Raw genomic sequence first — 22,200 nt, forward strand, 5'->3', positions numbered from 1 at the left:
CTGACTGTAGACAGCCTTAATCCTTTGGATTTTTGCATACAAGAAGGGAACCATAGTCAATCAAATTGAATATTTGATTGTAAACAATTTTTGTCCCATTGTTCTTCATTTTCATTTGAAGGGAACCATAATCAGCCCCTAAGGGTTAGATTGTAGATGGTTTAATCCCTCACTTTGTCTTGAAAGAGAAGGGACCATAGTCAACCAAGTAGAGGCACCTGGTGGTAGTTGGTTTATTTCCCTCTATTTCCTTTCTCAAAAGTGAAAACAAAAGAGAGAGAAAAACGGATACGTAGTAGAAGATATATATAGGAAGTATTCACGGAGAGGACTTTCCTTCTCCTACCTGTATTAGTGAGACTTCTTTTCCTTCCCTGTCTTTCCTTGAGCACTTCTCTTTTCTTCTCTCTTTATCTTGGCTTTCCTTAAGATTCTCTTTAAACAATTTTCTCTACCGAGGGGCTTCTAGCTTACCCTTAAGGAACTTAAATAGGGAGTGGGGTAGTTTTTTAACTACCTCCTCCTAGGTGAAGGACACCCGTCCCTCCCTCTTAAAGAGAGAACTCCCATACAGGACACTTTTTTTTTATAATTTTGATGACTTGGCTAGCAGACTAGCCAACTTGCTTATTTGGGTTATAAATTGTTAAATATTATTTGTATTAAAAGATGCCTTCAACAGTGTCTCCTTGAGCATTATAGGTCCAGAATCTTAGAATATATGCATACATGGCTTAGATAAGCAGTTAGAGTCAAAACTTATGGAAGTTCTATCATTAGAAAAAAATTGAGCCAAAATTGGAAGAGTCCTAGTACGATTGGGACTCTTGCAATATCTTTCATTAGACAAAATAATCGAACTACTTAATTGATTTGATGAGGCTTTATAGTTACTCCTAGTTTCCAGTGTCCTCAAGGAGATCAAGGACATATTTCCTCTGTGAAATGAAGATACCTTGTCTAGAGCGGGCCACTTCAATTCCCAAGAAATATCATAGGTCACCAAGGTTTTTCACTTCAAATTCTTTATTAAGCAATTATTTGAGAGAATCAATCTCATTTGGTCACAACAATGTTGTCCACATACACTGCAAGAAGGGTGAGAGAAGCACCATTTATCTCAATGAAAATAGTGTGATCGAGTGGGCCTGTACATAACCAAACTTCAAATTGAGTGAAGACCATTTGGTGAAAAGCATGAGTTAAGGTGGGAACCTCATCTCGAGAGCGCATGAGATAAACCCATGAGAAACAAGAGTAATCATCAACACACACAATAAGAAATACTTATACCCCCCATATTAGGAATACGATATGGCCCCCACACATCAGTATGCACAATTTCAAAAGGAGTACTGCTTCTTTTAATACTCAAAAAATAGGAGGATCTACAATGTTTTGCAAGATCACAACTCTCACACTTCAAAAAAGACATTTGAACTGACTTAAATAAAACAGGAAACAAGTTTCTTAAAGACCCAAAAGATAAATGACCCAAACAATTATTTCAAAGCATAATTCGACTCACAGACTAAGAAACAAAAGACTTCGCAACTCCTTTATCACTTCTAGGTGGGTGCTCGAATAGGTAGATTCCATTCATCTCATGGCTAGTCCCAATCACCTTTCTTGTCACCAGATCATGGAAAACACAATGGTCAGGAAAGCAGGCTATTGAGCAATTCTGGCTTCTTGTAAGACTACTGACTAAAAGTAAATTAGTGCTAAGCTTTGCGTGTAGCAAAGCTGAGGACAAGTTAATGGCATCAGAGACTCTGATGTCTCCCTTGCCAGAAATGGGAACAAGGGAGCCATCATGTATGGATACTCTATCTCTGCCTGAAGACAGATTGTATAAAGTGAATAATGAAGACAGCTTGTCGTATGATCTCATGCAGTCTATAATCCAAGTAGGGTTAGTGTTTACCTAGAGTAGAGGCATGAAAAATAGTGGCTCTTGTAATTGAGTGGGCAAATGCTGATGTGGAGGAAGGAGGTGTAGTGGTAGGTTGAGATGATACTCACAAAATACACCTTTCTTTCCTTCATTCTTTATCTCTTTCTCCCTCTCACCACTATACTTGTGTCTTGCAGCTGCTAATGCTACCTCCATTTGAGAATTTTGTAGCATAACCTTCTTCCTACTCTCTTCATTATGTACTAGGGAGTAGGCTTGAGACAAGGCAACATTTTCCCTAGTGAGAAGCTGCTGTCTAACAATGTCAAAATCAAAATTCAGACAAGAAACTCAAAAACTCTATTTTTCTCAACCAACTTATTATAAGTTGTTGCATCCTTATTATTCTCCCACTCAATTGTTTCAAGGTGATCTATCTCATGCCATAAGGATTTTAGAGTAGAGAAATAAATTGATACAGGTTTCTCCCCCTTCAGTTTTCAACTCATAATCTCTAGACACATCAAGTGGCTGTGAGTAAGTCTCTTTCATATTATCCCAAATATCCTTGGCTGTCTTTGCCCAAAGGTAATTTCTACTAATATGGGGCTGCATCGAGTTGCACAACCATGTCATCACAAGATGATTTTCTTGAATTCATTTTGCACAGGAAGGGTCTTCTTTGGCTGGTTCCTTAGTGTCTCCAATCACATAGCCTAACTTTGCCCTTCCTCCAATGGCCATCATGGCAGATTGAGCCCACTCCAAATAGTTTGAACCATCAAACCTGATTGTGGTAATCTGAAAAGGGTTGTTATCAGTCATACTAACAACCCTTTCAACACCTTCTCCAGTAGGTTTCTGTTCACTCCCTAAGAACTCCATGCTGAGCTCAACACAGAGAAGAAAAGGAACACACTTGGGGCGACACCTTACAAACTTCAGTAGATTTCAAAAAAATAAAAGGGCCAGTCGCACCTCACAGAGATTTCAAAAACCTTACCACCTATTACAAACTTCAGGAGAGTTAAAAAGACTACCCAGAAACTTTTGGGCAGCACCTTCAATCTGAGATTTAAACCCTAAATCTCACCTAAAATTAAGTTTTCTCTGATTCTTCCTGACTGCTGGGCAATCTCCAAGAACAGAAGTTTCTTGGGCAAGGCTTCGAACTCCACCAACCTCCAAGAATTAGGCCACGAAAGAGAACTAGATCTCCAACCCTATTATAATCTCATGTAGCCAGCTAGGAAGAGCTCACATGAGATTCACGAACAGAACTAAACCTGCTCTGATACCAACTTGAAGTTACTAGTGTTAGCAGAATTTTTAGGTTGAAAAATAACCCAGAAATCGAAAGAGAAGAGAGAAGAGAGAAGAGAGAAGAGAGAAGAAAAGAGAAGAAAAATAGAAGAAGAAAAGGAGAGGAATGGGCAGAATATTCTATTACTGCTGCCCTAAGCAGTATTATCTATATGTGTTTAACATAACATTAGGTAGAAGGACAAAAATTCCCTGCTACCTATAACAGTACAAGAAAGCAAGCATAAAGCAAAAAATAAGCCACAAAAAACTGAACTTATGGGACCACAAGTAAATATATCAGGTTTTGTCCACTGTATCACTACACTTGTCACCCCCAAATTTTGGTTTCATGGCTGCTAGGGCTGATTCCATAGGCTGAAACTGCAACATAACCTTTCTCCTACTTTCCTCACTGTGCACTAGAGAATAGGCCCGGGATAAAGTCATAATCTCCCTTGTGAGCAGTTGTTGTCTCACAATATCATACTCTGAATTCAGACCAGTTAGGAATTGAAAAACCGTATTGGTCTCAACCTGTTTTCTATAGGTTTTTGCTTCCTTCTGACTTTCCCACTCAGTTTCCAGATAATCAATTTCATACCATAAAGATTCAGAGTGGAGAAATAAACTGAAACTGACTTCTCCCCTTGCTTGAGATTGTTTACTTCACATTTCAGTTCATAGGCTCTAGCAACATTGAGTGGCTGAGAGTATGTTTCCTTCATCACTTTCCAAATCTCCTTAGCTGTTATTGCCCACAAATAATTGCGGCTAATATGAGGTTGCATAGAGTTACATAGCCAAGTCATGACCAAATAGTTCTGTTGAACCCATTTGGCATATGAAGGGTCTTCCTTGTCTGGTTTCTTTACATCTCTATTCACATAACCTAGCTTCCCTCTTCCCCTAATCACCATCATGGCTGACTGAGTCCATTCCAAGTAATTAGAACCATCAAATTTAACAGTAGTAACTTGAAAATTGTTTTCTCCCATGTTTCCAACCCCCAAAACACCTTCCCCTTGAGTCTTAAACTCCGTTCCTGCCATTTCTGTAATAGGTTATCCCCCCAGAAAAGGTTCTCACCCAAGAAAAAACAGGTTTAGAAGCTGAAACCAGTCTAGAAATTACTTAGAAAACAATCTGGAATGCTGAAACTGATTCAGGAATCACCCAAAAGGTGTTACAATCAGGTCTAATCATAGGGTTAAGAAAAACCCTAGAGAAAACTTTGAGAGAACAGAAGCAATTCTCTAGGGTTAAGAGCAAACCCTAGATAAAACTATGAGGAAATAGAGAAATTCTCAGCCACTCCTTCTAGATGGGTCCAATCTATCTCTGACTGTCAATCTCAAGGAAAGATGGAAACTTACCTAGAAAAATCTGATCACCACTTCTAATCTCAGTCTAAACCTGAACCTTGATCCTTTTTTATCTTCTCTGATTCTTCCTGATTACCAAACACTCTCCAAGCCTCTACGAGTCCTTGGACATCTGCTAAACTTTTCTGGTAACCTCCAAGAATCAGCCAATGGACAAATATTTCTAAGCTTCCTCACCAGTGATATACCCCGAATTCCCACGAGCACCAATGGCCATCTTTGCAGATTGCGATCATTCTAAGAAGTTTGTACCATCCAACTTAACTGTAGTGATGGTCCTAGCCCCGAAAAGGTCTTCGACACCTCCTCTCCCTTGTCCCATTTCACTTCCCGATTTGTTTTCAACTCTGTGACCCTCCATTATTCCCAACAAAGGGTTAGAAAATTACTTTGAGATGAAGAAAAAAGAAATAATCCCTTTCAGGCACCACACACACCCTTCTAGAACCCTAGGTGGTCCTTTCACAAAAGATTCCCTTTTTGTGGGACGAGAGAAGAGAGAGAAAAACCAGCCGCTCCCTCTAGAGGCCTCCAAAAGAGATTGGACTTGAACCACCCCCTTCAGAAAACTCCAAGGAACCCAAAAAAATCAGGGCACCACTTCCTAGGTCAAAATTGAAGAGTTTTACAAAAACAGGACTCTCCCCCTTTCTCCAGTTCTTCCTGAATTTGATGGGAAACCCTAGACCAGCTACAGGGCAAAATAGGTCCACCAAAAAATCCAAAAACTGGGCTTACCTGAGGTCTTCGATCAGCCTCTCATTATCACCATGCAGTTGGCCGATCTAGGGCTGCATGATAGAACAACTCAAGAAACCTTCGGCCTGCTCTAATACCAAGTAGAAATTGTTGACAACAGTTTTAGATGAATGCCTTGTGAAGAAAAGCAGAAGAAGTTGAAAGGTTTCAGTAGTAGAGAAGAAAAGAGGAGAAGAAAAGAGAGTGGATGTCGCCAGAATTGAATAGATTTAGCCGCCGACCCCTCTTGATTACAAGAATACCCTTAGTAGGGTGGCTACTTTAAGTAGCTGAACAGTCACAACTTAAACTAACATAAACTAATGGGCCTATGACCCAATAATTTCCTAGCTTAACAACTTAAAAATAAAAAATAAAAGGCTGGGCCCAATAACTTAAAATCGGCCCAACTCAACACCCTGATTTTGTTTTTGCACTGGAGTTGAATCCATTTCTCTATTAGTCCCAACTGGGTTTTCCTCAAAGATAGGAGTGGCCATTTCCAGCATAGCCCCTTTTGGTTCCAAAGGAAATCTCCAAAGAGGAGCTTTGTGCCCGGTTCTTTCTCTTCCGAAACTTCGTGCACTTAGTCCTCACTAGTATAAGCATTCATTGCATGTTAGCATGATTTTCCTCTGTTTTATCATTCATTAGGGTTTGACTCCAGTATCATTGTTTTATTAGAAAACGTTGTATTTGTTAATACTGGTAGGACTCATATCGCTGACACTGATTTATTTGCTCATGCATAAAATGGTCTAAGCCCTTTCTAAAGTAGGAAATGCATAGTGATATTGTTTTTTTGGACTTTCTTATTACTATTATTATTATTATTTTTTGAAAGTCCCTTTGGTAACTTCACTAGTTAGTATATTTAACTGCTCCAGCATTTGAATCATGCAGGTATTGCAGGGGCTAGAATCAGCAACAATTTGTGTGGATGATATTGGTGAGTGGCTAGGAATTTTTAATGTAAAGCTCAGACACATGAGAGAGGACATTGAATCAGTATGGCCATCTTCCTGCTTGATACTCAAGTAGTTCTCTGAAGGAAAAACTGGTCGCATGACATAAATCTAGAATACCATTTTTCCATTAAGGAAAAATGGTACTTGCTTCTACAATTATTTTATAATATGAAGTAGATTTTATACACATCTGGATGCATTCATAATACTTTAATGTTATTAGTATTCTTTTTTATCAATAACAGAACTTTTGTTAATAAATTAAGAAACAGATACAATGAAGCAAGGGGAGGGGAATCTCTTAATCCTCCCTGAGTACGAAATCAATGACTCTGATGGTAGCCTCCTTCTGCTGCCTTAGCAGTCATCCTACTTAAACCTTCCATCACTATCAGAAATAAGAGTGGTGAAAGGGGGTTACCTTACCTTGGACTAGAGCCTTACAGTTTCCTTTGGCTGGACCATTTAAGAGAATTGAGAACTTGGTTGTAGTAACACAGACCTTCATCCAATTTATCCATTTCTGTCAAAAATGCATCCTGGTCAACATATAATCTAGTAAAGGCCAATTCATGTGATTGAAGGCTTTCTCAATTACAAACAAGATCCTTCTTGTCACTGGTTATCCTTGAATCTATTAACTCATTAGCTATTAGAACCCCATATTGGACATATTTATTATGAATGAAAGCCCCTTGAGAGAGTGAAATGATTGAACTCATCACCGTTCTTACCCTTGATGCCAACAGTTTTTCTATGAGTTTGTAGACACTACCAATCAAATTTATAGGCTGGAAGTCATTCAAACCAGCAACAACTTTCTTCTTTGGAATTAGAGAAATGAAGCTAGCATAAGACTTCTGTCTAGAGCTGCCGAAGAATGAAATTCATTTAATACTTTTAGCAGATTCTCCTTCACCATTTCCTAGTATTTCTTGTGGAAAAGCCGTCTGTCCCCGGTGCCTTATCCCCCTCCATTTCATCTATAACTGCTTTGACTTCCTCTTAAGAAAGGTTTTTCCAAATCAGCTGCCTGCTCCTCAGTTATTCCATTGAACGCCCATCTTATTTGGCCTAGTTTTTTGGATCAGCATAAAGATTCTTGTAATAATCAATAACTGATTTCTATCTCTCTTCTTCCCTCTAAGTTTCCCTTCCTTGCACATTTAACTTCTTGATTTTGCTTATTTTCTTCATCAATGGTAGAAGTTTTCTGAACTTGAATTCAACGATAAAATATTTGGATTGAAAGCTCGTGAGCTTAGCTCGACTTGGGTGACCAGGGTTCAAATCTTGGAAACTATCTCTCTATATGTGCAGAGGTAAAGCTGCATACATCTGTCCCTCCTTGGACTCTCAACCAACCAGTGCACTTGTGGAAGCCTTGTGCACTAGACTCTCAACCAACAGTTCGAAATTGTGTCTTCATAGTAAAAAAGACGGCCCATCCTATGCCCCTTCCCTTTCACCTTCCAAGTGTACTGGTCCTGGATCAAACAGCCATCATAAGAAAAGGTTTTGGAAAGGAGAGAGGAGGCATTAGGTTAAAGCTTAAGGGATAGGTCATTACTCATTACAACCAATGATATTCAATTTTTCACCATTGGCCTTAATGATATGAATATGGTTGGTCTTAGAAGTGCTATTTGGGGGTTCGGGGTAGGCACTAGTCATATGATTAGTTGCTCCTGAATTAATGATCCAAATATGAGACTGAGAAGAACAATAACTAGAAAACTCACCAGACAAGTTGATAGCAGAAAAGGCAGAGGAAATAGCAAAGGATACCAGTTTTCGAATTTTTCATCCATGGATGTAGACGGTTCACCCTTAGTAGAAGAATCACCCTTGGTAGAAGAGATGTCAGTGGTTTGTCCCTCTAATACTTGATATGCACGTGGCTAGTTCTTTTTCTGGATTACCTTAGATGGCCTAATTGGACAGTTTGGAATTATGTGACCATGTTGTTTACAATAGGTGTAAACATTCCCCTTCTTGCAGTGAGAAGCAATGTGTCAAAATACTTTACATTCGTAACACTGAGTTATTGAGAAGTCTTTAGCACCAAAGGTAGTGTCAACTCCAAAATCCATTGATTTCCTATCAATACTTGCAATAGTAAGGAGTCTAGTCTCTTCCCTTGTTGAGATTGTTTGGATGCAAGGGTATTCTTGTCTTTTTGTTCTTTTGTATTTGGGCACCTATATGAGGGCTTTCTTGTAATTTCTCTCCATAGTATAAAATTCCAAGTTTGAGAGAAGAAAATAACTCTCTCTTCTCCATTTGAACCTTTCTTTCTTCTTCTCCTCTCTCTTCTTCTTTTCTTCTTTTTGTTTTCTTTCTGAATAAAGCCTAAATATTGTAGCTTGGTATCAGATCAACTAGATGGTCATGGGAGAGTCTTTCTCTACTTGTTTTTGCTCAGAGGGTGAGCTGCTAATGTTAGACTTCCGCCAGATGACATCAATAGTCCGTACAGGTGGTGGAAGCAATATCTAATATTGGTATATGTCTCCTTGTGGTTTGATGCTTTCATGATTTTTTTGTGCATTTTTCAAGTGAAAAAATGCAAAAATTCCAGATCTGGTTTAGAGGCTTGTTTCTCTTGTTTGAGGAGTTTTTGTTTTGCAAAACTGATTCTTCTAGGTCGTTTTATATTTTGGGAATGACGAGAAGTGATTCCGTATTTTTCTGTACCATAAAAAACTTTTGGGAGTTTTTCTCCCTCTATTTTGTTGCCAGCCAACTTTTTGGCCCCTTTTGGGCTTGTTTGTATTTCAGTTGGGCTTTGGAGTGCTTCTTGGTTGCCGAAATAGTTGTTTGTGAGGTATGGAATCACAAAAAGATGTATAGATGGGTTCCAGTGTGTTTCTTGGAAATTTTGATGTTTCTAGTGGAATGATAACCACCGTAAAACTTGATGGGACCAATTTTCTGGAGTGATTCCAATCGGATAAACATACTATAACAGGGAGAGGTACGTTGTGATTCATTATAGGCAAGGAGGTGAAGCTGAAAATTGAAGACCCTAAGTTTGCAAAGTTGGAACATGATAATTCACTAGTAATGTCTTGGCTGGTCTGTTCGGTGCAACCTTACATTGCTCGTAACTACATGTTCCTCTCGATTTTTAAAGATATTTGGGATAGGGTTGTCGCCACTTACTCACAGGTTAACAATACTGCTAGAGTATATCAGCTTTGGAGAGAAGCTTGTATTATGCATCAGGGGGGAGAGAACAATAGCTATGTATTTCCCCTCAATCATGGTTTAAAGTATCGATATGATACGCCCTGTATTGGGTGTATCATATCGTATCTTTTGAAAAAGATATGGTCTAAAACGCCTGTTTCCAGGTGTTTCAGACCCCCAACTTTTTTTAATAATAAAAAACATGTTTTAAGATTCCCAAAAAACCAAAATTTGAAAAAAAAGGTGTTTCGACTGTTTCTAAGTACCGGTACAATATGGGCGATATGCGTATCATATCAATACTTTGAACCTTGCCCTCAATACAATCTCTTTGGGAAGAAATGGACCATTTGAAAACTTTTGAGTTGAAGAACCCTATAGATGCAAAGTAGTATAGGAAGCACATTGAGGGGTACAAGGTCTTTGGCTTTTTGTCTGGCTTAAATCCAAAATTTGATTTCACTAGGCAGCATATTCTGAGTATGGGCATTGTCTTTCTGGATACTGCTTACTCTGTTGTGCAAGGGGAAGAAAGTAGAAGGGCAGCCGTAATGCAACCCTCTGTGATTGAGCACTTTGCCATTATGTCCCCTAAGCCATAGGACAAGTGGTAGTAAGCAATGTTTTAAAAGGTGTGGTAGCCGTACACCTAGAGGTGCTCCCAAAACGCCCTGAGGGGTATGCTAGAGGCGTTAACACCTTTGAGGCATATGCCCCAGGTGCAAGAGGCGTACGCCTCATGCGCTTTTTTCATGAGGCGTGCTAGAGGCATATGCCTCATGTGCCTCATGCTCATCTTATATAAAAAGAAAAAAAAGAAAAGGAAAGGAAAGGGAAAGAAAAAGAAAGAGAAGAAAAACAGAGAAAAGAAAAGAAAAGGAATGGGAAGGGAAGAAAAGATAAGGGGAAAGAAAGTGGTTTGCACCCCCTGCCCCCTTTTCGATGCAGCCCAGTTTTTTTTTTTTTTTTTTTTTTTTTTTTTTTTTGAGTTAGGGGGGTCTTGCTTTGCTCCAATGAGCGAGCGAGATAAGGGGAAAGAAAGTGGTTTGCCCCCCTGCCCCCTTTTTGATGCAGCCCAATTTGTTTTTTTTTTTTTTTGAGTTAGGGAGGTCTTGCTCTGCTCCAATGAGCGAGCGAAGTGAGCTCGCCTTTGCTTCGACAAGAAGCCCCCTTTCAACTAATGTTATGCATCTTTATTCTTCTTAATATAAAAGACTTTTATTAAAAATAAAGAAAAAATGAGATCCTCCCTTGGTCTTCATCCTCCTCCCCCTTCCCCTCCTAACCCCCTCTTAAGGAGGCTTACGCCTCCTTGTGTTTGGGAGGCTTACGCCTCTTACGTTCTGAACTATGCTTCACGACTCTAGGTAGTTGAACACCTCGCGTCACGCCTCAGCGTTCTAAAACATTGGTAGTAAGCATCCTTCTACTGAGAAATTCGATGGTGTCATCTGCGAATATTTCAAGAATCCAAGGCATACTTAGGGAAGATCTTGGAAACTCAATCCTCACTTGAAACCGGACAAGTTTCAAACTAGAAAGAAAGGCAATGCTCATTTGGCCACATTTGGGGTTAGTCTTCTAATGCGACTATTTTACCTTCTAACTCCTCTGACATGATGGATAAACTTCGGAGTCTTCTATTACACTTCGAAAAGAGTAGGGCATCCTCTCCTTCTGGTTCTGGTAATCCATTTGGTGTATATGCTAACACAGGTACTGCACTTCCTTGTTCCACCTCCAGCCCATGGGTTGTTGACTCTGGGACTAGTGCCCATATGATTGGTATGCCTTCACGATACATATAAACTAACCCCTAGGAAGGGCAAGATTACTGTTGCAGATGGATGTCAGACCCCTATCTGGGGTTAGGGAGAAGTCAAACTTACCCATAACATTTTCCTTTGATATGTTCTTCATGTTCCTCAATTGCATAAAAACTTATTATCTGTCAGTTCTCTTATCAAGTCCCATTATTGTTCTGTAACCTTTTTTCCTACCCATTGTGTTTTTTAGGATTTGAGCACAGGGAAGATGATCGGAAGTGGGCATGAAATCGATGGAGTCTACCTTTTTGATGAAGCTTCAGAATATGGATTGTTGAGCTAGGATGAGTCTTGTTCTAATGAGAAATTGAGTCTTTTGCAATAATGGCATTGTCGTCTTGGTCATATGTCTTTTAAGTCTAAAACTTTTGCTTCCTAATTTCTTCATTTTAGTGTCCAACTTGAATCCTCAAAGTGAAGTTTGTCATTTATCCAAACAATGTAGAACCACATATGCAAGTAATAGAAGAAGTAATGTTGCTTTCCATTTGATCCATACTGATGTTTGGGGCCCATATACCATTCCGTGCATGGGTGGGTATAAATACTTCATTCTCTTCATTGATAGCTACACTCGATATACAGGGCTTTACTTGATGAAACAACGTGATGAAGTTCCTATGATCGTTCAAAATTTCATGAATATGGTGGAAACCTAGTTTGAGAACGTTAGAATGCTCGAGTCAGGGGTATTTTGGTCATTCTGGATTATCTACTTGAGAGTGAAAGATCTATTGTATCTGAGTTTAAGTTATGTATCCCATCTTCTATGAGGGACAAAATGGTCTTTCCTGTAACTCTATGTTTTTGAATAAATACAAGTGGGTCAGCTAGGGGAGGGGGATTTTGACTCTCTTCTAGTCTGGCCGAACCTTTCTTTCTTTCTTCTTCTTCTTCTTCTTCTTCTTCTTCTTTCTCTTTTCTTTCTTCTTCTCTACTTCAACCTAGAATCTGCTAGGGTTTACTAACATGGTATTAGAGCTGTAAGATCGTATCCTCATTTCTTTCTTGCTACTGTTCTCTTTCTGGGTTCGCCGCCAACTTTCACAGTCATCTTCTTCCTTTTCGACTGACCTGAGTGGAGGTTCGATAAGGGGCTGAAAAGGAGCTGTCTTTTTGTGGGCCTAGAGGTGAGGATGCCTCCGGTCGTTGCTGTGGTGGTTGTTGGAGTGGTATACTAAACCCTCTATTCAGTATCGAGGAGGGCTGAATGTGGACAGGTATGAACACTACTGTTGTTTGTCCAAGTAAGGGACTGTGAATGTTTCTTTTTGTTTCAAAAGTTGGTTGTGGTGGTGCTCAGTGTGACTGATATGCATCTCAGTCGTGTTCCTCTGCATTTCTCTTCGTATGTATGTTGAAAGAAGAGTTGTCGACTGCTGAAGTTCACAACAGCAGTAGATTGGTGGTGGTTGTGTCGTAGTTATTGGTGTATCTATGTTTCAAAATATTTAAAAGTGATCTCCTATACCTTGTGTGTAATCAGTTCTGCAGTGTGCAGCCCAAGTGCTTGATGTGAGGACTGAGTGATTTCAGTCTTAGTGTGTTGATGGTGAATGGTTTTGCAGTGTGCAGCCCAGGTGTTTGATGTGAAGACTGAGTGATTTCAGCCTTAGTGTGTGGTGTGTAATGTGTATTTAAAGAAGCTGGAGTTGGTGGTGTTATAAGTGAGATAAGTCTTGTGAAAGAGTGTGAGGTTGTGTTGTATATTTGAAGGTGAAATAATTAAGATGGCTTCATTTGAAAATGGGAATGATAACAAAACAGGTGTCATGCTTTCTCCAGACTATCTAAGTGTTCAAATGACATCTATCAAGTTGAATGGTGAGAATTATGTACCATGGGCAAAATCTGTGGAGGTGTACTTGAAGGCCAAGAGGAAGGTAAAACATGTAAGAGAGGAGAAACCTCCCTCTGATTCCCCTGGGTTCAGTGACTAGGAACAAGTAGATGCACAGATAATGACATGGCTCTAGAACAACATAGAACCAAAGATTAGTGTGAACTTCATGTTCCTAGATACAGCTAAGGAAATCTGGGATCATGCTAAGAAGTTGTACTCTGGACAAGACAATACAACTAGGGTGTATCAGTTGTACCAAGAGTAATTCAATTTGAAGCAAGGGAGTCAAAGCTTAGAAGAGTACTATGCAAGTTTGAGGAACATTCGTAATGAGCTCAATGTGTATCATCCTCTAACATCAGATGTTCAGATCCAACAACAACAACGTGAGTAGCTTGATGTGACAAGGTTTCTTGTGGGGTTGAAGGCTGAGTATGAGCCTGTCAGAGCACAAATATTGGGAGGATCTGCTCTTCCCTCATTTGAAGAAGTTTTTGCTCGTCTTAAGAGGACATCCATTGAGTCGGTAGAACATTCCTCTCTCTCTGATAGATCTGGTGTGGTAGTGACTAAAGGGGGTGGTCGTGGAAATAGAAGTGGTGGTGTCAGGAGTGGACTCCCAAGCAACCGTGGTGGTCACATGTTTAGCAGGGCTAGTGGACGAACTGGAGGCCGAGACTCAGGGGAGGTCGGGGAAGAGGAAGGAGTAATACTCAGAGAAAGTGTACACATTGTGATTTAGAGGGGCACATAGTTAATTTCTGCTATGATTTGCGTGGTGCACCCAACACTTGGGCTAACCATGCCAGGACTAAGGGTAGTGACACAATTACTGAAAGTCAGCAAACTGACCCAATCCCCTCCACATCTACTTGTGCTTCTGAGAAGGAAATGGTGAATGTACCACGTGCAGTATATGAGCAGTTCATTCAAACATCTCAGCAGAACACCGCTACATTTGCCCATTCAGGTATAGCTTGCTTAGCTTCCAAAGACTCACACTGGATCATTTGACTCCGGGGCCTCAGACCATATGTCTGGGATCATGATGTATTTTCTTCCCTTTCCCACTCCTCCACACCTCAAACAGTTACACTTGCTAATGGTTCTACATCTCCTATCTGTGGTGTTGGTGATGTTAATCTCTCCTCCTTGCCTTTATCATCTGTTTTATATGTTCCCAAGTTTCCTTTTAACCTTATGTCTGTCAGCGGATTAACCAAGTCTCTTAATTGTTCTATAACCTTTTACCCTTCTTCTTGTGTGTTTCAGGATCTCAAGACGGGGAGGAAGATTGGTGGAGGGCATGAAGCAGGTGGATTATATTACCTTGATGGTGGTGGTCCTCCAATAGTTTTTAGGTCATCTCTTACTCCTCTTCAATGGCACTGCAAACTTGGTCATCCTTCTCTCAAGGCCTTAAAGTTACTGGTTCCTTCCTTGAGTCATCTTTCATCATTAGATTGTGAGTCATGTCAATTGGGTAAACATCATAGAGTTTCATTTAGTCCAAGAGTTGATAGTCGTGTCTCCAGTCCTTTCTCTTTAGTTCATTCCGATGTATGGGGTCCAATTAAAGTGGTGTCATACAATGGGTATAAGTATTTTGTAATTTTTGTTGATGACTTTTCAAGGATGACATGGATTTTTCTTATGAAAGATTTGTAGTGAGTTGTTCCCTATTTTTCAAAAATTTTATGCTGAAATACGCACTCAATTTGGTGTTCATATTAAAATTCTTCGCTTCGATAATGCCAAAGAATACAACTCCTCACCATTTCAGCAATACCTAGAACATCATGGGATCATTCATCAAACTTCTTGTGCCTACACCCCACAACAGAACGGTGTAGCTGAACGAAAAAATTGACATCTTCTTGAAACTGCTCGATCCTTGATGATTAATATGAATGTCCCAAAACATTTTTGGAGTGATGCTGTTCTCACATCCTTATTTCTGATCAATCGGATGCCCATGTCAATCCTTGGAAGTCAATCCCCTTTCTCCGTGTTGTTTCCCACTTTATCTCCATTTCCTCTTACCCCAAGAATTTTTGGTTGTGTTTGTTTTGTTCAACACTTGGGGCCTGGGTTAGACAAGCTAGATGCTCGAGCTACTAAGTGTATCTTTCTTGGCTACTCAAGGACTCAGAAAGGGTATAAGTGTTATAACCCAAAATCCCATAAATCCTTTGTGTGCTCTGATGTCACCTTCTTTGAGTCAGTTCCGTTCTTCTCAGATGCTGGGGTCTCTTTCTCTCCCTCTGTGGTTCCCCTTTCTGTACCTGTTGTGGACATCCTTCCAGTAGCTCCTGTTTCTACTACAAATGCACATCCTATGCCTGTTACTACTGAGAAGCCGCCAATCACTCAAGTGTATACCCGCAGAAGTGCATCGGGCCCTCGTCCACTTCAGCCCTTATCGACAGATCCTACTACTACTCCTTCTCCTTCAGATTCTGATCTTCCTATTGTTCTGCGAAAATGTAAACGTACTTGTACTTCTCACCCCATTTCACACTATGTTTCTATTGCTCACCTTTCTGTTTCTCATTGAAAATTTATATCATTACTCTCATCTGTTCCCATTCCCAAGACTGTCCAGGAAGCTCTTGCCTCCCCAGGGTGGCGGCAAGCCATGGAAGAAGAACTCTCTGCTCTACAACATAATCACGCATGGGAACTCACCGCTCTTCCTTTAGATAAGCACACAGTTGGGTGTAAATGGGTCTACACAGTGAAGTATCTTCCTGATGGCAGTGTGGAGCGATTGACAACGACGTTGGTGGCCAAGGGTTATTCTCAGATGTATGGTGTGGACTATATGAAGACATTTTCTCCTGTGGCTAAGATTGGTTCAGTTCGGGTGCTGATTTCATTAGCTGCTATGTATGATTGGCCTCTTGTACAACTTGACATAAAAAATGCCTTCCTGCATGGTGATCTAGTTGAGGAGGTGTATATGGAGCAACCACTAGGGTTTGTTGCTCAGGGGGAGTCTGGCAAAGTGTGTAGGCTCAAAAAGGCAATTTATGGACTGAAACAATCTCCACGTGCTTGCTTTGGCAGGTTCAGTGAAGTGATGAAAGCCTTTGGGATGAAACAATGTCAGGTTGATCATTCTGTGTTCAGCTATAACTAAAAGGATGGGAAAATCTTGCTAGTCGTGTACGTGGATGATATTGTCATAACTAGGAGTGATAGCAATGGAATCAACATGTTGAAGAAATTCTTACAGGATTACTTCAATACGAAAGATCTGGGGAAGCTGAAATATTTCCTGGGAATAGAGGTTGTGAGGTCAAAACATGGGATCAACCTATGTCAGAGAAAATATGTTCTTCATCTACTTGAAGAAACATGGTTGTTAGGTGCTAAACCAGCAGAGACTCCTATGGAACTCAATGCCAAGCTGAGTGTTGATGTGGGTGAAGAGTTTGATGATCCTGGAAGATACAGAAGGTTGGTGGGCAAATTGAACTACCTGACCATTACCCGACCAGATATATCATTTGCTGTGAGTGTGGTGAGCCAGTTTATGCAACATCCTCGGGTTCCTCACTAGGAAGCTGTTTTGAGAATTGCTAGGTACCTAAAAGGTGCTCCAGGTCATGGTTTGTTATACCAAAGTGGAGGAACTCTTGAGATAGTAGGGTACACAGATGCTGACTGGGCTGGTTCTATATCAGACAGGAGATCAACTACAGGGTATTGTACCTTCCTCGGTGGCAATCTTGTAACTTGGAAGAGCAAGAAAAAAACAGTGGTGGCAAGAAGTTGTGCAGAAGCAGAGTACAAGGCTATGGCCCATACCACATGTGAGCTAGTATGGCTGAAAAACTTGCTTCAAGAGATGGGATTCTCAATTGACAAGCCCATGAAACTATACTGTGATAATCAAGCCGCTGTTCACATCTCTCCCAATTCCGTCTTTCATGAGAGAACTAAGCATATTGAGGTTGATTGTCACTTTGTAAGAGAGGAAGTAATAAGTGGGGTGATAACCACATCTCATGTGAGCTCAGGAAATCAGTGGGCAGATCTCCTCACAAAGGGATTGTCTCGGGGAAGAATGGATTACATTTGTAACAAGCTGGGACTATATGATATATACTCTCCAACTTGAGGGGGAGTGTTAGAATGCTTGAGTCAGGGGTATTTTGGTCATTCTGGATTATCTGCTTGAGAGTGAAAGGTATATTGTATCTGAGTTTAAGTTATGTGTCCCATCTTCTATGAGGGACAAAATGGTCTTTCCTATAACTCTGTTTTTGAATAAATACAAGTGGGTCAGCTAGGGGAGGGGGATTTTGACTCTCTTCTAGTCTGGCCAAACCTTTCTTTCTTCTTCTTCTTCTTCTTCTTCTTCTTCTTCTTTCTCTTTTCTTTCTTCTTCTCTACTTTAACCTAGAATCTGCTAGGTTTACTAATAGAGAAAAGAATTAAGATGTGTTTCTTGAAGAATGGGGCACTATTCACCAAAGCTCATGTAGTCATTACTCTACAGCAAAATGGGGTTGTTGAGAGGAAGAACAGACATGTCATTGAAGTTGCTCGTCGGTTACTATTCTAGACTCATGTTCCTACTCGTTTCTGGGGAGATGCTGTTGAGACTGCTGCATATCTTATTAACTGGCTATCATCAAGGGTTCTAAATCTTCAGACCCCTCACCAACTTCTTACTGATGAACCCACCTTCAATTTACCTTTCAAGGTCTTTGGATGTGTCTATTTTGTTCATGATATGAGTCCTTGAGACATAAGTTTGATCCTAAGTCTATTAAATGTGTCTTTGTTGGTTACTCTCCTTTTCAGAAAGGTTATAGATGTTTTGATACTCAATCTGGTCGGACGTATGTTACCTTCCTTGAGTCCTTATCCTTTTTTCAATTATCCCATCTGTCTCTTTACGGGGAGATTGCCAGTGAAGATTGGACTCCATTCTGCTTTCCTGTTCCTGTTTCTGTGTCTTCTAGTTCTTTTTTTTCCTCTCGTCCTTGTAATGATGGCATTCTTTCCCCTCTTCCTCCACCTCTTGTGTATCGGTTTCAATCCTGGAAGCAATTCTTCATTAGTCACAATAAGAGGGTGGCTCCTAAAGTTGAATGCCCACCACAATCTAATCCCTTGGACTCAGGTAATCTTGAACCTCCTAGTACTTCTATTGCTAACCTTGATCTTGATCTTCCTATTGCCCTTCGAAAGGGAAAGAGAACATGTATCAAGTATCTCATAACTAATTATGTGTCGTATGATGCTCTCTCACCTTCCTATTATGCCTATATTTCTGCCATCTCCCCTATTTTCATTCCTTGTAGTGTTACAGAAGCAGTGCAGTCTCCTCACTGGAAGGAGGCTATGAACCTAGAGATTGAGGGCTTGTTAAAGAATCTGATATGGAAGATTGTACCTCATCTCAAGGATAAGATTCCTGTTGGGTGTAAGTGAGTGTACAGTATTAATCATAGAGCTGATGGTTCAATTGAAAGGTTTAAAGCTCGCCTTGTGGCCAAAGGATATACCCAAACCTATGGCATTGACTATCTAGAAACCTTTGCTCCTATTGCTAAGATGAATTCTATTCATGTGGTTATGTCACTTGCTACCCATTTATCTTGGCCTTTATATCAGATGGATGTGAAGAATGCATTTCTTAATGGGGATCTGCATGAAGTGTATATGGACTTACCTCCTGGGGTAAGCTTTGCTAATAGTGAAGGGAAAGTTTGTCGTATGAAGAAATCTTTGTATGGTCTCAAGCAATCCCCAAGAGCCTGGTTTGACAAATTTAGAAATGCTGTTTTGAAGATTGGATTCTCTCAGTCTCAGGTTGATCACACCTTGTTCATAAGGTCGATGGACAATTGACTATGTTGATAGTATATATCGATGACATCATTATGACTGGGGATGACATTTCATGTATCTCACAGTTAAAATCTTTTCTTGCTTAGGAATTTGAGATTAAGGATCTCAGTGATCTTAAAATACTTTATTGGAATTGATGTTGCAAGATCCAAGAAGGGAATCTTCCTCTCTCAAAGAAAGTATGTTCTTGATTTGCTATATGAAGTTGGGAATATAGGATTCAAACCTGTAGAAACTCCAATTGATCCCAATCACAAGTTGAGTACTACTGAAGGAGATCTTCTTCTAGACAAAGGGGTCTTTCAGAGAGTGGTTGGCCACCTTCTTTATCTCTATTTAACTAGACTCGATATATCATATGCAGTCGGGGTGGTCAGTCAATATATGCATGAGCTTAGAACCTCCCTCATGAAGGTTGTTAATAGAATCCTTGCCTATTTGGTCCTGTTAGACAGATGTTGTAGTCCAACCATGGGCATATAAAGGTTTAGGCCTACATAGATGCACATTGGGCAGGGTCTATTGATGATATGAGGTCTACATCTAGTTATTGTGCCTTAGTTGGAGGTAATGTTGTTTCATGGAGAAGCAAGAAATGATCTATTGTTGCTCGATCTAGTGCTGAGGCAGAGTATAGGGAAATGACCCATGGAGTGTCAAAATTACTCTAGTTGAAGACCTTATTGACTAAGATAAGCATCCAAGCTGATACTCCAATGAGACTCTATTGTGACAATCAAGCAACCATAAACATTGCCCACAATCCTGTGCAACATGACCGTACAAAACATATCGGAGTGGATAGACATTTTATCAGAGAGAGGATAACAAGTGGAGAGATTTTCCTACCCTTTATAAGGTCAAAAGACCAACTGGCTGATTGTCTCACTAAAGGCCTTCATCTTCCAAAGTTTGCGAAGAACTTAGACGAGCTGGGCATGATTGATATATATGCTCAGCTTGAGGGGGATTGTTTGGATGAGATGTGATTCAAACCAATAAAATTAGCAAAATGTTTTAGATTAAAGCAAAAGAAAGTAAGAAAGAAGAAGAAGATAGCAAGAAGAAGAAGAAGAAAGATTGGAGAAGAAAGGAGAAATAAAGGAGGAGTTCGATAATCTCCTCTTTTCCCCCACTAATCTTTTAAGAAACTTACTTAAGTTACATGATTTACAAGATTGCCCTTAAGTAGGTGGAATAGATCAGAAGATCAGAACTCCTTCGAAAACTTTACCAAATCAGATGTTGTTTGTAGGTGGAATAGATCAGGTCTAGGCGACACTAGATCTGAAGTCCAAAGCTGTTATAGTCCAAAATAGAAAACTGTATAGTGTTGTCGCCCCAAGAAGAAGATCAGAACTCCTTTGAAAACTTCACTAAATCAGATGTTGTTTGTAGGGAGAATAGATCAGGTCTAGGCAACACTAGATATGAGGTTTGGCCTCAAACCAATGTCTCCCAAGAGAGATCTAAAGAAATCTCTCCTACTGGTTGTGCAAAGAAGAAAGAACAGAAAAGGGTTGATCAAGATAGCCCTAATACGACAGGTTTACTGCTTCTAGTAAGGTTTAAGAGAGCGAGAAAATAGATCAAAGAGCAACCTGCTCTAATACCATGTCAACACTCTTGGTCGAATGGAGAAAAGAACAAGAATAATCTTGGATGTGTCAAGAATGAATGACCCCCACCTCAAAGAGTCTCTTATATATTAAAAGTTATGTACAATTACAAGGATACCCATATAGGGCTGAAAGAGAAAAGAATAATAAAATGTAAAAGTAATATACAACAGGGACTATACTAATAAGGTAAATCAAGTTATAGAGTCTCCACACATGGCACAAAGGCGGCTTGTAGAATTAGGAATGTAATATGTTTTACATCACATTAGCTACTTGAAGTAACGCAAATGAGAAAAAAAAGAAATTGTGGGTTTTATATGCTTGGAAATGTTTTATATATTTGATTTTATTTTTAAATTCTCATTTGAATATGCTTTACATGTTATATTTGTGTATGTTAATTTTAGATAATAGGTTTTGCAAAACATTTTCTTAAAATAAAGTTTATATTTTATTACTACTATTTTACTATCTTTTTTTTTTATTTGTTGCAATTTTTTGGCATTGTTTTTTGATTTTTGACATTTTTTTCTTTTTTTTTTTTTTTTTTTTGTGCCTTGCTTAAAAAGGCACATACCTCGCCTTGCGCCTTGTGCCTCAGGAGCAAATTGACCCTTGCGCCATTTTTGTGCCTTGCGCTTTTAAAACACTAGGGGTATTGTTGTTATGACCCTTGTTTTGGAAAAAGGTATGTGTCCAAAGATGTCATATTCTTTAAGTCTACTCTCTTTTCCGTCTCTCGTCCTTCTCTTCAGGGGGAGAATGTTATTGAAGATTGGACTCCCTTTTGTATGTTGATTCCTGCAATTTATGTTGTTAATCCTTCTTCTTCTCCTCCTCCTCCTCCCTGTGGTGGTAGTAGTCCTCCTCCTTTGCCTCCTCTTATTCTTTGGTCTTGACATCAGCAGTTCGTCAGACGAGAAAAGATGACGACTCTAGAGATTGAATGTCCATTACAAACTAACCGCCTGGACTCAGGTAATTTGGATTCTGAACCTCTTCCTATTTTCGATGCTGTTTTGAATCTGTTATTGAGCCTCCTCTTGTAAATTCTGACCTTAACTTTCCTATTGCAATTTGTAATGCAAGACGGACATGTGCTAAGTATCCTATCTCAAACTACGTCTCTTATGATACTTTATCACCCTCTTATTGTGCCTATATCTCTTCTATTGCTTATGTTTTTATCCCTAACAATATTACTGAGACAGTGTAATTCCCTCATTGGAAGGATGCTATGAACTAGGAAATTGAGGCACTCGAAAAAACTAGACATAGGAAATTGTTTCTCTTCTAGAAGGCAAAGTTCCTATTGAATGCAAGTGGGTTTACACAGTGAAGCATAAAGTTGACTTATGGCAAAAGGGTACACTCAGTCTTTCGACATTGATTACTAGGAAACATTTGCTCCAGTAGCCAAGATGAATTGAATCTGTGTTATTATGTATCTTGCTGTCCACTATTCTTGGCCCTTATATCAAATGGTTTTTAAGAATGCCTTCCTTAATGGAGACCTTCAGGAAGAAGTTTGCACGAAACTTCCTCTAGGAGTGAACATC

The 22,200-nt window shown here is 39.7% G+C and overlaps 1 protein-coding gene across 6 annotated transcripts in view; it reads left to right on the forward strand.

Annotated features, from left to right (window-relative positions):
- Positions 1 to 22,200, forward strand: part of LOC148849174 (exocyst complex component SEC3A-like) — a 97,322-nt gene that overhangs the window by 13,769 nt on the left and 61,353 nt on the right. For all 6 annotated transcript variants that reach the window (XM_088948628.1, XM_088948631.1, XM_088948627.1 and 3 more), the window contains exon 8: positions 6,226 to 6,330. In XM_088948628.1, the coding sequence (XP_088804754.1) occupies positions 6,226 to 6,330 (105 nt within the window). The remainder of the gene's footprint in view (positions 1 to 6,225; positions 6,331 to 22,200) is intronic.

The sequence above is a fragment of the Nelumbo lutea genome, chromosome 6 (genome assembly GCF_056320005.1).
Source record: "Nelumbo lutea isolate HS-2025 chromosome 6, American lotus-T2T, whole genome shotgun sequence".
Taxonomy (NCBI): Eukaryota; Viridiplantae; Streptophyta; class Magnoliopsida; order Proteales; family Nelumbonaceae; genus Nelumbo; species Nelumbo lutea.